The sequence below is a fragment of the Tursiops truncatus genome, chromosome 19 (assembly GCF_011762595.2).
Source record: "Tursiops truncatus isolate mTurTru1 chromosome 19, mTurTru1.mat.Y, whole genome shotgun sequence".
Taxonomy (NCBI): Eukaryota; Metazoa; Chordata; class Mammalia; order Artiodactyla; family Delphinidae; genus Tursiops; species Tursiops truncatus.
In genome coordinates this window covers 40,542,147-40,557,707 of record NC_047052.1, presented here as the reverse complement: position 1 = coordinate 40,557,707, position 15,561 = coordinate 40,542,147, and the positions used below count along the sequence as shown (strand labels likewise).

Sequence of the window (15,561 nt, the reverse complement as noted above, 5' to 3'; positions counted from 1 at the left end):
TGTCTGTGTAATTCAACAACTAATTAAATGTTCACTGTTTTATCAAATGGCAGTTGGCTAAAAAGACTTGATCATCTAAATACATGCTAAGGTGAACTGCAGAACTCATTTCCTATATTGGAATAGAAGCCCAGTGATAATGTATCTACATTTCATTAAAGTTGCAAGTATAATCTTTTTTATTTAAGAACCACTAACTGGAAGCAAAGTGGCACCTGACTGGTCTATGGATGTTTTTTTTATCCCTATCACTTTCTTATCTTGTCATTTCATCTTTGGCCATTTTTACTACTCATTCATATCTTGTCTCCTGGGTGGGTAAGTCAGGAAAATTGCTGGTGCTTGTGACAGAAAATCAGGTGTCAGCACTACTAGTCCTAGGTTTCAGAAGAGATGTAATAAAAATTACTGATTAAATGATACCTCTATAAGATTCCAATTATCCATTATCCCTATTAATTTTGATAACAATAGAATACCAACTTTTAAATGATGTTTTAATTATTTTTGTATAAAACATATTTTGAAATCTGTGAATTCAGTGGTTATTAGATATTTTTTCTAGTTTGAAATTTGCTGTTAATTCTGAAAATGTTAATATCTGGTAACACAGTCTTATGATAAACTTCTTAAACAACGTGAAAACAAATGTTGAATTAACTAAATGCTGTTCCTAAATGATTAGCAGTGTTTATATGAGATTTCAGGTATCCAAATAAGTTAATTAACATGAGAGCAATAATGTTATTAAACTCTTGATTTTAGAGTGGAGACTAGCACATACTTTTCCCTTTTAAACAGGATTATCCTAAGCAGACATATAGCAAAATAAGTATTATGAACAAGAAAATTTGAAATCCTCATTATAGTGCTATGTAAAACTTAAATCAGGCTTTGAAATATTAGTTCGGATTTCTTACAGATAAATCTGTTCAATAGTTGGAAAACATATTCAGTTTCATACATAAGATCTTTATTTTCTTTGTGATTTTGTATTAAAACACAAATACAGTTTTGAGAAGCTGAAATACGTAAACTGTTTTATACAGTGAAAGCTGGATGCGTTAAGATTTCTCCTGAAGTCCAATACCGAGAGAGGCGAGGCCATCTGTCTTCGGAAGGATTCTTCAGAATGACTACTAACTCTCTTACTCAGGGTACATCTACAAAGATTCCCTGAGGAAATGATGGCCTTTTCAGTGCTATCATTGGTTCTTCCATAGCACTGGTTCTCAAGAGGGGCTGGGGGAGGGATTCTGCCACACCCGCAAGGGGACATTTTTGATTGTCACAACTGGAAGTTGGTGCTATTGGCATGTAGTGGGTAGAAGGTACGGATGCTGCTAAGTGTCCTATAATGCACAGGACAGCTACTAAGACAAAGAATTATCTAGACAAAATGTCAACTGCCGCTGCTGAGAATCCCTGTTCTCTGCAGGGGGTTCTCAAGTTTGATGGTGCATTAGCACCACCTGCAGGGCTGGTTAAAACCTGGATCACTGGACCCCACTCCCAGAGCTCCTGATTCAGTAGGTCTGGAGTAGGACCCAAACATCTGTATTTCTAACAAGTTCCCAGGTGATGCTGATGCTGCTTGTTTATTTCTTCTATAATGTCCTTCCTCAATGTTATCAAGAACAAGAGACTTAAGTCCTCAAGTAGCTATTAAAAAATCAACAAATTTTCAAATAAATATTTGAGACATAAAGGAACTCAGCCTACACACAGAGACAGTGGGAAAGGACTGTTACGGTGTGTGTATGTCTTTAGTGGTGAGACAGGAATGATGATGAGCTGCATCTTCTCTGTGAGGAGGGTGCTTTATCCCTCAGAATCAATGTGTAATAAAGCTACCTCATTCATCATTAAACATATACTCTGCCTAATCCTTAATTGTTGCTTTCCAGATGTTTGTAAGAAGTTTCATTTATTTACCGTAGAGCAATAAAATTCCCAGAGGCATGGTGGCAGAAATGACCTATTTCTGTTTTCTAGTATCTGGGAGTTGGCACAGTGGTCCACCCATAACAGCAAATGTTTTGATAGATAGGAACACGATAGAACATAATTTTTTGAAATATTTACAAGAGAATTGTCTAACAGTGATTATCACACATTTCTTTTAGCCTAAAACCTTTGCTTCAAATAAAATCTTACATGAAAATATAAGCAAATAAACCCAGAAGCTGAGCTGCCATAGCTGATCCTTTCTGTAGGAGAGTCCCACCCGCCTCCCCACTCCCTTTAGCTGCCCTCCCAAATCAGGAACTGTACACAGTAGAGTTTGAAATCCATTGTTCTACCTTAAAATAAAGTTTGAAGAAAAAAATCTAAACTTAAAAAATATGTAAGATTTTTTTTTAAAAGAGAGCATAAGAGCTCAGTTGGATAAAACAATCCTAGCTACCTGCCCAGGTAACAATTCAGGTCTCTAAATCTCAAAGGTGTGATGAAAGGCTCACTGTCTCATATGGAGGAGTCTCAGAATTGAAACACAGTTAATGCTGTTTCAGAAATCAGTCAACTGAGAATATGAAGAATTTCTTTATTTCCTACTGAAACTGAAGGACATAATAAGGCTAAACTGAGACTGTATTTATATGTGCCCAGCCCTCTTACAAAGATGATTTTAAGCATCTAATAAAATATGTAGGTTAACATAAGATGCATTTTAGGATCTTACTCTTATAAAAAGCATGTAACAGGGAAAACTAATTTTTCTCCTTTATTCACCTCAAAATAGGTCTGAAAACATCTTTATTTTCAGAATTTGCATCAGCTGACTAGTAAGTCAAAACCAAAATTAATTAGAATAATTAAATTGTAGTATTTTTTGTTATAATGTTTTTACCTGTTAAATCCCATTTTGGGAAGAACATCAGTCTTCCTATCGATGTCAGCTGCCATAAGAAGCAGCTAAGTAGGTATTTGTAAGTTCTGCAAAGCACTCTACTTGCCAATGACACACAAAGTACACTGAGTCAAAGCAATTATTCTGCTAAATAGATTAAAGACAGGAATGAGGACAATCAACCTTACCTTATAGCACAGATACAGCAGTATTAATATCGGTATTGAATATCGCATTATACATATCTATATAAGAAAGACATTATTTAGATTACAAGTGTTTGGAATATTTTTGCTTTTACATTTTTGCTTTGTAAATACATTTTTTTTAAACAACAAAAATATAATTTAACAGAGCATGAGTCTCTGATATGCAAGACAACTGAGTCAATCATTCGTAAGCTATTTGTAGCTCCTACCATATTGCCACCTAGTGAATTTATAGGGCAGAACCACCCAGAACTGCACTTATGGGCCATTAATCATTACTGTACACTTAGTAGTAATTATGTTTATATTATAATACTTAACAATAATAGCGATAACTCTGGATAATGGGATTATTGGTGATTTTTAATTTTCCTTTTTGTGCTTTTCAGTATTTCCAAATTCTGTATAATGAACATATCTAACTTATGGTCTGGAAAAAAATGATTTAGAAAATAAAGCTAAAATTAAACAAAATTATTTTAAAATAATTCCTTATAAAATCATAATGTATCAATTATTTGTAGCTTTAAATTTTAGTATCCATTTTATCAAATTGATGTATGGACAACTGAAAAAAAAAAACCCAACAGAATTGTTAATTAAAGAAATACTAGAAGTCACAAAAATGAAATGGAAAAAGAGATAGCACTGACCCTCTTTGGGTTATAAAGATGGATCAACTTCAGAAGTAACTCCCATATTTCAGGGCTGCATAAGCCAAATGATGCAAACACACACATATGTGATGTCCAGAGGTACTTCATTCTGTAAGAAGAGAAGCAGGCAAAGGTCAACAGTGCTAGCTGTGTAGAAACCTGGAGTCTGAGACAGCTGTATTATTTGTGATAGTAAAATCTTACTAAAACTATGCAGAGACCGTTGCCAAGGGGTTACTTATTAATTCCATTGCCTTTTGAGAACCATCATATAAGTAAAAGTAGAGGAATATTGGCAATTAGGAAAAAACTGGTTATAAATACTATTTTGTACTGGGAGAAGATAGTAAACAAGGACTTTTTTTTTTTTTTTTTTTTGCGGTACGTGGGCCTCCCACTGCTGTGGCCTCTCCCATTACGGAGCACAGGCTCCGGACACGCAGGCTCAGCGGCCATGGCTCACGGGCCCAGCCGCTTCGCGGCATGTGGGATCCTCCCGGACCGGGGCACGAACCCGCGTCCCCTGCATTGGCAGGCGGACTCTCTACCACTGCGCCACCAGGGAAGCCCCAACAAGGACATTTTTATGGGAACCATAATCATTAATGATCATCAGTTCCCAAATTATATTGCTAAACTATGTCAGGTAAAGAGTGGTCAAATAAAAAAATAAACAGATAAAACAAAAATACCTCATTGTACTCAATGCCAAGAATCCAAACAGAATCGTATGTATTAAATTGTAGGCAGTTTCTGGTTTCAGGCCGATTCTGTACTCTCCCATTTTATACATGGATTGCTGATTTGTAGAATCACTGCATAAAATAGTACATATACAAAAATTAAAGCTGGGTAACTAATTTTAATTTAGTTAAATCTTTCTTAAAGAAGAAGATAGAAGGACTTCCCTGGTGGCGCAGTGGTTAAGAATTCGCCTGCCAATGCAGGGGACACACGTTCCAGCCCTGGTCTGGGAAGATCCCACACGCTGCAGAGCAGCTAAGCCCATGCGCCACAACTACTGAGCCTGCGCTCTAGAGCCCGCGCGCCACAGCTACTGAGCCCATGCCCTGCAACTACTGAAGCCTGTGCGCTCTAGGGCCCACATGCTACAACTACTGAGTCCATGTGCAGCAACTACTGAAGCCCACGTGCCGAGAGCCCATTCTCCACAGAGAAGCCACAGCAATGAGAAGCCCACACACTGCAATGAAGAGTAGCCCCCGCTTGCCACAACTACAGAAAGCCTGCGCACAGCAACGAAGACCCAACGCAGCCAAAAATAATAACTAAAAAAAAAAAGAAGAAACCTATGCCTTCATATATTTAGAAATGTTTTATTTCCCTAAGATAAAGTGAATCAGCTCTGATCAATTTTGAATTTGTTTATGAGGCTAAAAGTGTCATAATATAAATGCATTAATAATTAGAGTAACTAAAACTGAACAAATTTCATTTTAATTTAAGCAAAACCTTAAAGTCCTTCAATCCTTTAAATTATAAGAGATAGCAAAAAAATATTATTTTGGAATCACTGAAACTACAAGAGATCTTTAGAGATGTCATAGTAGTTACTCATATCTTTCTAGTTTTTACAAGTAAGTAAAAATGTATCCATGAACTTGGAATTCAGTTCCTTTACGAACCAACGATCACATTTTTAACCTACCACAATACCTCATTACATATAACTAAGCATGATTTTTAAAAAAATTAATTTAATTTTGGCTGCGCTGGGTTTTTGTTGCTGCGCGTGGGCTTTCTCTAGTTGCGGTGAGTGGGGGGCTACTCTTTGTTGCGGTGTGCGGGCTTCTCATTGCGGTGGCTTCTCTTGTTGCGGAGCACAGGCTCTAGGCACACAGGCTTCAGTAGTTGTGGCATGCGGGCTCAGTAACTGTGGCTTGTGGGCTCTAGAGCGCAGGCGCAGTAGTTGTGGCGCACGGGCTTAGTTGCTCCGCGGCATGTGGGTTCTTCCCAGGTCAGGGCTCGAACCGTGTCCCCTGCATCGGCAGGCAGATTCTTAACCACTGCGTCACTAGGCAAGTACCTTAACGTGATTTAAAAAATCAAATATGGCTACATTAAGATGACTGCACCCATAAAATTAACAGTAACCCTTCAACATCATCTAACACCCAGTTCACGTTCTATTTTCTATTTATTGCAATAGCTTTTTTCAGGTGGTTTCTTTGAATGAGGATCCAAAGCTTTCATACTGCATTTCATCAATGTCTCTTTAAATTATCTTTCAATCAATATAAGTACTCCCCCCTCCCCACTTTTAAGGGCATTTACTTGTTGAAGAAAATGCACAATTTGTCCTATAACTGTTCCTACCTTCTGGATTTGGCCGATTGTCTCCTCGTGGTGCCATTTTATATTATTTCTCTATTCCCATGTTTCTTATAAACTTGTAATTAGATCTAGAGGTTAATTATTAGAGTCAAGTTCATTTATTTTGGCAAGTACACTTCATGGGGATATGATGTATTCCATATTGCATCACACTGGGAAGCACGTACTGTCTGGTTGTCCCCACTTGAATGATGTTGAGATGGATGAGTGGGTTCAGATTTGCACAATTTGTTGTCAAGGGGAAAAGGAAACAACAGTAAGGGCTGCCAGCTTAGGATAAAAATAATACTTCTAAAAAGGCCCCACTTATCCTTCACACAAATCCAATAGACTTGGATATGTACAATGCTTCTATGTAACTACAGACCTGTTATTTCCTGGAAATCCTCTTTTTCACCACCCTAGATACATAAGAAAATTAAAATGATACTCTATGGTAATTTTCACCACTGGTGATAATCTTCACTTAAACGTTATATATCACAACCCAAACTCTGGCTTCCACTGATACTAAAAGATTACTCCAGACAAGAACATACCCTCTCATCCTCCCTTGATACCTGGGAGAATTCTGCAACACCTCTCCCGGTGCCCACAACTGAGCTGGAAAGCTCTATTAATCCCATGAGTATAGAACAGGGTATCCTTTTCAGTTATATACTACACACCAATGTAGATGTGGTGTATAAACGTAATGGTACCATCCTTCCTAGTACTAGAAAGTAGAAATACTTTAAATACTTGGCATTGATAATATATCCTTCAAATTACTTAGACGTTAATTCACATTGAGACACTATAATTCTTAAATGACTTTAATTAATGTAGTGCTTTCCTCTAATAAAGTCCTAATATCCCTACCTGGTAAAATCTTTATCTATAATCATATACCAAATAAGCTTCCAAGGACGGCCCATAGGTTCACGCTGAGCATGGCAGACATTTTCACACAACACTGCAGGCCAACTGAACTTCCTGCTTTGCATGCCGTCTAGAGTCCTGTCGACACCTGGTGTGTCTGGAATAACATTAAGTTACACTGTCTAGAATAATTTCCATCTATTTTCATGGGGCTAAATTTTTATCTTGGACTCGGTATAAAAAGAACACTTCTGAAAGATACTAAAATAGTTTATAGTCAGTGAAATAGCTTCATGGTTCAATGTTGCTTCATTCTTAATAATCATAAAACACCTCAACTGATCTGGACTCATTGTAATGACTTTCTCCCAGCACAGCTCTCCGGTGGCTGCGAATCACAGCTCACCAGCACCTTAATTGGCAAGGTAGCTACACAGGAAAAGGGCTTCCTTCTGGGCTTCATTACTTTTCCACAAATGACAGTAGCTTCAACTTCTTACACTTAATCTTGTTTCAATTTAACATGGATAGTAAATGCAAAAACCTCCATCAGCTTGATATGTAGGTGTTCTTCATACTCCCTGACTTTCTCTTTTAAGTAGATTAGCAGACATCCTAAGTTTTAAAACACTGTCAACTAATACTTAAGACTTTTAGTAGATGCTAATAATTATGGTCCATTCCAACTTTATAAGCCCTTAAACAAGATGCAACAAAACATTAATAAACAATGGTTAACTCTTGACAGTTCATGAGAAATAAAAAAGGTAGCTGGAGAAAGAAAGGTAGAAAAACACAGGAAATTAATAATGGGAGCAAAACAGAGAGACTACAAGTCAATAATAATAACACTTGCTAATGATAGCTGAAATCTACACAATATACTCTACGCATGAGGCACTGCTTTAAGTACTTTATGTAATTTTCATTTATTTCTCACAAAACCCTGTAGAGTAAGTACTCTTAGTGCTCTCATTCTACAGAAATGGAAATGGAAATAATGAAGGGTTATATAACTGGCTCAAAGATCCCATTGTTCCCAAGTATGCGAGCCAGGACCTCAACCCAGACCTGTGTGCATGGCATCTACTACTTTTTACTGTCTCTTAACTACTCCACCCTTACCAACTAAGAGTACAGTCCACGCTAACTTGGGTACGTTCCCCCTTTAAGATGACTGTACTCTGTTCTGTATCTGATGTTTTGATTTTCAATTTAGCAATTTTTCTGCAACACAGAACAAGTTCATTAAAGCATAGAATTAGATTTCTGAAATATGCCATACCTGAGATTACGGAAGGCAACAGCTAATGCTGCAATCACTGTGATGGACAGAACAAATATATAAGCATAAAAAAGCAGAGTATCTGAAAGCCTTTCAAATGTATTAAAAGGTAGAAGGCCAAATGCTTCTTCACACAGATACAGGTTTGCATCAAAATCTCTAGGAAACAAAGGGAAAGCAAAGTATTAAATTCAAGTACAAGATAAGTAGACCTCCAACTTTTCCTCAAAATAAGCCTGAAATTAAGAACTGATAACTTACATTTTAAAGACCCTGCTGATTTAATATAAAAAGCAAACACAGACTTTAAATTCAGTCATACCTTGTTGCTCCAAATCCAAATTTTGCCTTCAGAAATTTAAATATGTGTTCGTCTGACTTGAGGTTAAGAATTTTCTATCGGGGAGGGAGAAAATAAAAATTGCTATCAGTTCTTTATGCATGGTTTTCTGATAATTTCCCATTGAATACACATCTTCAGCACTCCATTTCATAGGACTGTATGTGTGTGTATGTGTAAAATTAGTAAATGTTTACAATAGGTCTTAGAACTGAGAAATTCTAAGGCAGGGATTTTTTCATTAAAAAAATTCTTTTATTTAAGTATAGCTGATTTACAATGTTGTGTTAGTTTCTGGTGTACCGTAAAGTGATTCAGTTATACATATATATTTTTTCTATTATGGTTTATATTGAATACAGTACACTGTACTTTACAGTAGGAACTTGTTGTTTATCTATTTCATATACAGTAGTATGTATCTGCTAATCCCAAACTCCTAGTTTATCCTTCCTCCAACCCCGTTCCCCTTTGGTAATCCTAAATTTGTTTTCTATGTCTGTGTCTGTTCTATTTTGTAAATAAGTTCATTTGCATTATATTTTAGATTCCACATATAAGTGATATCATATGGTGTTTGTCTTCCTTGTTCTGACTTACTTCACTTGGTATGATAATCTCTAGATCCATCTATGTTGCTGCAAATGGCATTATTTCATTCAAAAGCAGGGATTTTCAAACACCCTCCATTCCTATTTTTTTTTTTTTTTTAAGCAGAATCGTTTTTGCAAACAAAATCTAGGCATAAGTTCAACGTGCAAAATAGATAAAAGATGAGGTTCTTTGGTTTCAGGGAGAGGGAGACAGCTGAAGCCCAGTGAGTACAACTTTTAAAATCAGAAAACCGATAATATCATGATCTGAAACCTCCAATAGGAACATAGCCCACAAAGCCTATTTTGCTTTGGGTTTTTCTGTCTGCAGATACAACTGATATAAGACTCATTCTTTCAAAGACAATTCAAGACACAGCAATAACCCTCAAGGGGTGAAGAGACAAATGCCAGTGTTTATCATTAGTGAGTATAATTTTAATTCACATTATTTTATTTTTAATTTATGGCTTACAAAAATTCATATAACATAAATGGGTGAAGAAATTGTATCAGAAGAAAAATGACGATAGAAAAGAAAGTAAGATTAATCCAGAACTGAGGTTAGTACACAAAATATATTCAGTAGATATGAGCCACAAATCCGGGCTCATGCATTCTAGTAGCAAATACAAAGAGGGAAATAAAAGCATTTATGCTACGCACAGGGTCATAAGATTAAAACAAACCAGTTGCTCAAGAGACATCCTTATAATCCTAAAACTGAGACTCAAGAGAAATTTTCCCCATGGGTACAGTAAAAACAGCGAATAGTCTCAAAGACTATTTTTTAAAATTCTTCCAATTGTAGGTAGCTGGCAGAACATCAAGTGCAATTCAGTAGGCATTATTCTTTGGGGAGTCAAAAAACAGTGGTCCAGACAAGTAGCTCTCTCCTGGCTTAATCCAGGCACAGGTAACTGAACATGTAGAGTGGTGAAATGGATGGACTGCATATCTTTCAGCCAGTCTTTCAGAAATGCTGATTGTTCTGCTCAAATGTTTTGTTTTTTATTTTAATAAATTTTATTTATTTATGGCTGCATTGGGTCTTTGTTGCTGCACATGGGCTTTCTCTAGTTGCAGCGAGTGGGGGCTACTCTTTGTTGCGGTGTGCAGGCTTCTCATTGCGGTGGCTTCTCTTGTTGCGGAGCATGGGCTCTAAGCATGTGGATTTCAGTAGTTGCAGCATGCGGGCTCAGTAGTTGTGGCTCTCTGGCTCAGTAGTTGTGGCTCGTAGGCTCTAGAGCGCAAGCTCAGTAGTTGTGGCGCACGAGCTTAGTTCCTCCGCGGCGTGTGGGATCTTCCCGGATCAGGGCTCGAACCCATGTCCCCTGCATTGGCAGGTGGATTCTTAACCACTGAGCCACCAGGGAAGTCCCTCAAATAAGTTTTTGATAAGTAGTGAACTATATGGAGTTTAAGAAAATAGTGATAAGGACCTGGAGTGGAGGTGTTTAATGTGGCTGACTGAGTGAAGGGTCTGTTTTTTTTTTTGACAGTCAACAGACAGGGAGAGAGACTGCCATTCTCTTACAGAAGGAGAGTCTGTCATGTACATGCAGCTGTTTTCTGTCCTGAGACCAGCCTTCCCAGAGGGGCGAAATCATCTCAATTAATCAATGTGGTTCCGACAGTAAACCCAGTTTATTTATGAACTTACCCCAATAAAAATCATGTCTTTTTTTTTTTTTAGTACCATAGTACAGAAAACGCTCTAAAAAGTAGAAGCTTTAAATTTAGAGGAATACTTGTTTAATGCTTTTAAAGCTGAGTTTTTAAAAAGTTTAATAACTCAAAAGGTGGGTTCAAAGTAGAACATGTTAAGAGCAAATAGAAATCAAGGACTAAAATCAAGAAAATATCCCGTTACTGAAACAAAGGTAAAACTGAGTCTGTTTAAAGTAAAACTGGTAACTCTTTAGTAATGCTAAATTAAATATGTCATTTTATTAACCTACCTTAATAATGTTGTTGAGAAAAAGTGTCAAACATAAAACCACAAATAAATGTAACAACAGTTTCCCAAGCCTATTAAGGAAGCTTCCAGTTTTCAGGTTTTTCTAGAAATTAAAAGAGTTGAGTTTCAATTTTTTAATTTTAATATAACTTCATAAACATTTAAGATGAGATTACTTAAGAATTTAAAACATTGGGTCACACAACATATAGGGAAAATATAACCTAATTTTCATGAGGTTACATTGTCTTAAAATTTGTCTTTTTCTAATAGTAAATGAATCACTTAATAATAAGCTCCATATGATGAGGAAATGTGTCCTAGTCCTTTTTTTTTTTAAAGACCTCTTCAACCAGAGTATGGAGTCGGCCACTTAGAAGGTACTCAGCATATACTGACTGAACTTGATCCACTGATTCATCTTTTTATCCACTGATTCATATATCACAGACTATAACCCATTAAACAAAAGACCTATATAAAAAAAGTAAATTGTGCTCTTTGATACATAATAGTTTTCTTATAACCCTCAAATAACTTTATGGATTATCAAATATAATAATATCTAAACAGTTCAAATATAAGTGATGTTTATTTATAATTAAGGTTAAAAGGATAAATGAGAAGTACAGTTTTTAAGTCAACTAAAAGCCTGTTTTTTAAAATTTTGTGAAGATTTGTCCATAGTAGCTCTCACTCAAAAGACTAATAACAAAATGTGTTTATTCTTCCCAAAATGGAAAACAAAACAGCTTCTTGATATAAAAGTGCTTATGAGAAATGTTTCTCATATGCTTATAAGACAGAAAACAGGCTTTGCAACATTATTAAGGAAAAACAACTAACTCTTAAATTTTATGTAAATTTAAGAGATTTTAATTATATAATAAAGTCAAAAGATGAGGCCAATGTCAAACATGTTATTCTAGGAAATGTCCCATTTTTTTCTAAAGGTATTTATTTGGAATCTCAAAATTCTCAAAACAGAGTTAATTTTAACTGACTTAAAAATCAATAATATGATATGGAAGGATGGGGGAAAGAGTGGTGTTACTACTTCAAATAACAAGGTGTCCACCAACTTTAAAGACTGTGACAAACACATTTCCACAAAGCAATATGTTCTTCTCACTCTTGAGTTCACACATGAAAAAAGTCAACATTTTTTTCTCTTTTATTCCAACTTTAAACCAATGGCAGTCAAACAAGTATCTCTGGCTAATCCTGAATTTAATTAAGATTCCAATTTTCTAAGAAATAATAAACGTCAGAACAAAGGAATGGCAGATCAGAAAGCCTGAAAACAAATGCTATACCATGCACTTCAAAAAAAGCAAATAATGGCCCTACTGCTTTTTAGTGGGAATTTGGTTATAAATTTTCCTTTGTATACTATATGAAAACAAGGTCTAAACAACCACACAATTAAAAAAAAAAGTTTACTTTGATTAAGGACAAAAAAAAAGTCCTACCTGAAGTTTTCTTGCAATTAACACCGAAAGGTTAAAACTGATAAGCAATGATCCGAGAATCATGGAATTAAAAAACTGAAGAATGCAGACAAGGAGTAAACCTGTTAGCTGTATACCATACAGCCATGTCACCTGCAACAACCAAGGATTAGATGGTTAAACAGATTTTTATCAAGAGACTCCCACATGCTGACAGGTTGGTCACTAGTTGGATACATCTCGTTATAAATAATGCAGAAAACACACCTAGCATCAAGTAATACAATCTAAGAAAGGAAGATAGTAACTCTTTATTTACCTTTTAATTACAGAACATTTTAAACTTTATAACATTAAGAAGAACAGGGATATATGAAGTAGAGGAAGCAAACAATGGTATAAATATATTCTAGGAATAGGCAAATGCTGTTTGTAGTCTTTAATTTTCTTCTAAATCCCTTTACAGTTATGGCCTATAGTATTTTATTGTATTCTAACAATCAGTATTTTTACCGTACTCCATTATTTCCCAATCTTCCCTAATGACTAATGATGAGCATCTTTTCAGGTCCTTATTGAACATTTATATATCTTCTTTGGAGAAATATCTATCTAATCTTTTGTCCATATTTTAACGTTGAAAGAGTTGTAAGAATTCTTTATATATTCTGGAAATCCTTATTCAGATATATGATTTGCAAATATTGTCTCATATTTTGCGAGTTGTCTCTTCACTTTATTATTATTATTTTTTTGCTGTACGTGGGCCTCTCACTGTTGTGGGCTCTCCCGTTGCGGAGCACAGGCTCCGGACGCGCAGGCTCAGCGGCCATGGCTCACGGGCCCAGCCGCTCCGCGGCATGTGGGATCTTCCCAGACTGGGGCACGAACCCGTGTCCCCTGCATCGGCAGGCGGACTCTCAACCACTGTGCCATCAGGGAAGCCCATCTTTTCACTTTCTTGATGGTATCCTTCCAGGTACAAAAGTTTTTAACTTTGATGAAGTCCAATTCATCTAATTTTTTCTTTAGTCACTTGTGCTTTGGGTGTTATATCAAAGAAGGCTTGGGCTACTCCAAGGTCATAAATATTTATTCCTATCTTTTCCTCTAAACATTTCATAGTTTTAGTTCTTAAAATCAGGTCTATGATCTAGTTTGAGCTAATGATTGTGTATGGTAAGAAGAAGGGGTCCAACTTCATTCTTTTGCATATAGATATCCAGTTATCACAGCACCATTTTTTTTAAATGGGGTTTTCCAATTTTTAAAAAAAATTTTTAATTTAATTTAATTTTTATTTATTTATTTTTGGTCGCATTGGGTCTTCACTGCTGAGCGCGGGCTTTCTCTAGTTGCGGCGAGTGGGGGCTACTCTTTGTTGTGGTGCGTGGGTTTCTCATTGCGGTGGCTTCTCGTTGCAGAGCACAGGCTCTAGGCATGGGGGCTTCAGTAGTTGTGGCACGTGGGCTCAGTAGTTGTGGCTCGTGGGCTCTAGAGCGCAGGCTCAGTAGTTGTGGTGCACGGGCTCAGCTGCTCCACAGTATGTGGGATCTTCCTGAAGCAGGGCTTGAACCCCTGTCCCCCGCATTGGCAGGCAGATTCTTAATCACTATGCCACCAGGGAAGTCCCATCACAGCACCATTTATTGAAAAGATTACTCTTTCTCCATGATTATCTTGGCATCCTTGCTGAGAATCAGTTGACTGTTTATTTCTGGTCTCTCAATTCTATTCCATTGATTTATGTCTATTCTTCTGCTTGTATCACACTATCTTGATTACTGTACCTTGGAAGTTAAGTTGTGAAATTGAAAAGTGTGAGTCTTCCAACTTTGTTCTTTTTCATGATCTTTTTCACTATTCTGGGTCCCCTGAGTTGCCATATGAATTTTAGGATCAGCTTGTCGATTTCTGCAGCTGGGATTCTGAGAGGAAACATGTTCAATTTGTAGATCCATTTGGGGAGTACTGCCACCTTAACAATAGAAAGTCTTCCAATCCATGAACATGGGAAATCTTTCCAATTTATGCAGGTCTTTAAAACTTTCAACAGTGTTCTGTAGTTTTCTGGGTATAAGTCTGCACTTCTTTTGTTCAATTTATACCTACATATTTTATTCCTTTTGATGCTTTTCCTTCTATGAAGTATTTGTATCTTTTGCTCCCTTTTTCCATAGGGGTGTAAATATTTTCCTCATTAAATCTGTAGGAACTCTTTAAGCATAATGACTCATTCAGGAATATATTTTTTTAAAATAAAACTTCTTTTGTCTTTATTTGGATTACGATTTTTTTTGATGCTGGCAGTCTTTTTTTACACCAAGTAGGAATATTTAGAGAACAAAGAGCAGTCTGTGTTACAAGACTGCACAGTTTTATAAATGTACAGTCATCCATTGGTATCTGTGGGGGACTGGTTTCAGGACCCACAGTGGGTTAACAAAATCCTTGGATGTTCAAGTTCCATGGTCAGCCTTCTGCATCCATGAATTCAACCAACTGCAGAGGACTGTATATATTTATTGAAAAAATCTGCACATAAGTGGACCCACGCAGTGATACTCATGTTGTTTAAGGGTCAACTGTAATGATATCCTAGGTTCAAGAGAAACACTGGGTGATCAGCCAGAAATGTAATACTGAGCAGTACTGTATACTAGAAAGTTGTGGATTATCAGTGGTACTTTTTTTTTTTCCAGTGGTACTTTTGATGTTCCTCCTCAGGTTCTATTAGTTCAGAGTTTAGAAACAAGGCAGCAATAATACATTCTTCCTATACAGAATAATCAAAATTTTCTTCAATGGCATGCTCATGCTCTTCATTATCATTCATAATTAAACATGGTTAACATTTTTTAACATTCATAAAATATCAGGGAGTATGATAAATGACTCACTTATATCAACTCATTAAAATCGAGGCAGTTGGTTCTAGAGTCTATGTTCTTAACTGGCTAGAACATAAGTACTGCCACAGAGAATCAGAACTTTGGTATC

The 15,561-nt window shown here is 36.3% G+C and overlaps 1 protein-coding gene across 5 annotated transcripts in view; it reads right to left on the bottom strand.

The window, feature by feature from the left end:
• The window catches only part of DPY19L3 (dpy-19 like C-mannosyltransferase 3), a 73,018-nt gene that overhangs the window by 14,875 nt on the left and 42,582 nt on the right, over positions 1-15,561 (bottom strand). For 4 of the 5 annotated variants that reach the window (XM_019941004.3, XM_033844544.2, XM_073795744.1 and 1 more), the window contains 7 exons: positions 12,583-12,714; positions 11,112-11,213; positions 8,540-8,613; positions 8,218-8,376; positions 4,409-4,531; positions 3,714-3,825; positions 3,040-3,096 (listed from right to left, as the gene is read on the bottom strand). In XM_019941004.3, coding sequence (XP_019796563.1) covers positions 3,040-3,096; positions 3,714-3,825; positions 4,409-4,531; positions 8,218-8,376; positions 8,540-8,613; positions 11,112-11,213; positions 12,583-12,714 — 759 coding nt within the window. The remainder of the gene's footprint in view (positions 1-3,039; positions 3,097-3,713; positions 3,826-4,408; positions 4,532-8,217; positions 8,377-8,539; positions 8,614-11,111; positions 11,214-12,582; positions 12,715-15,561) is intronic. The other variant, XM_073795743.1, reaches the window with a different exon arrangement.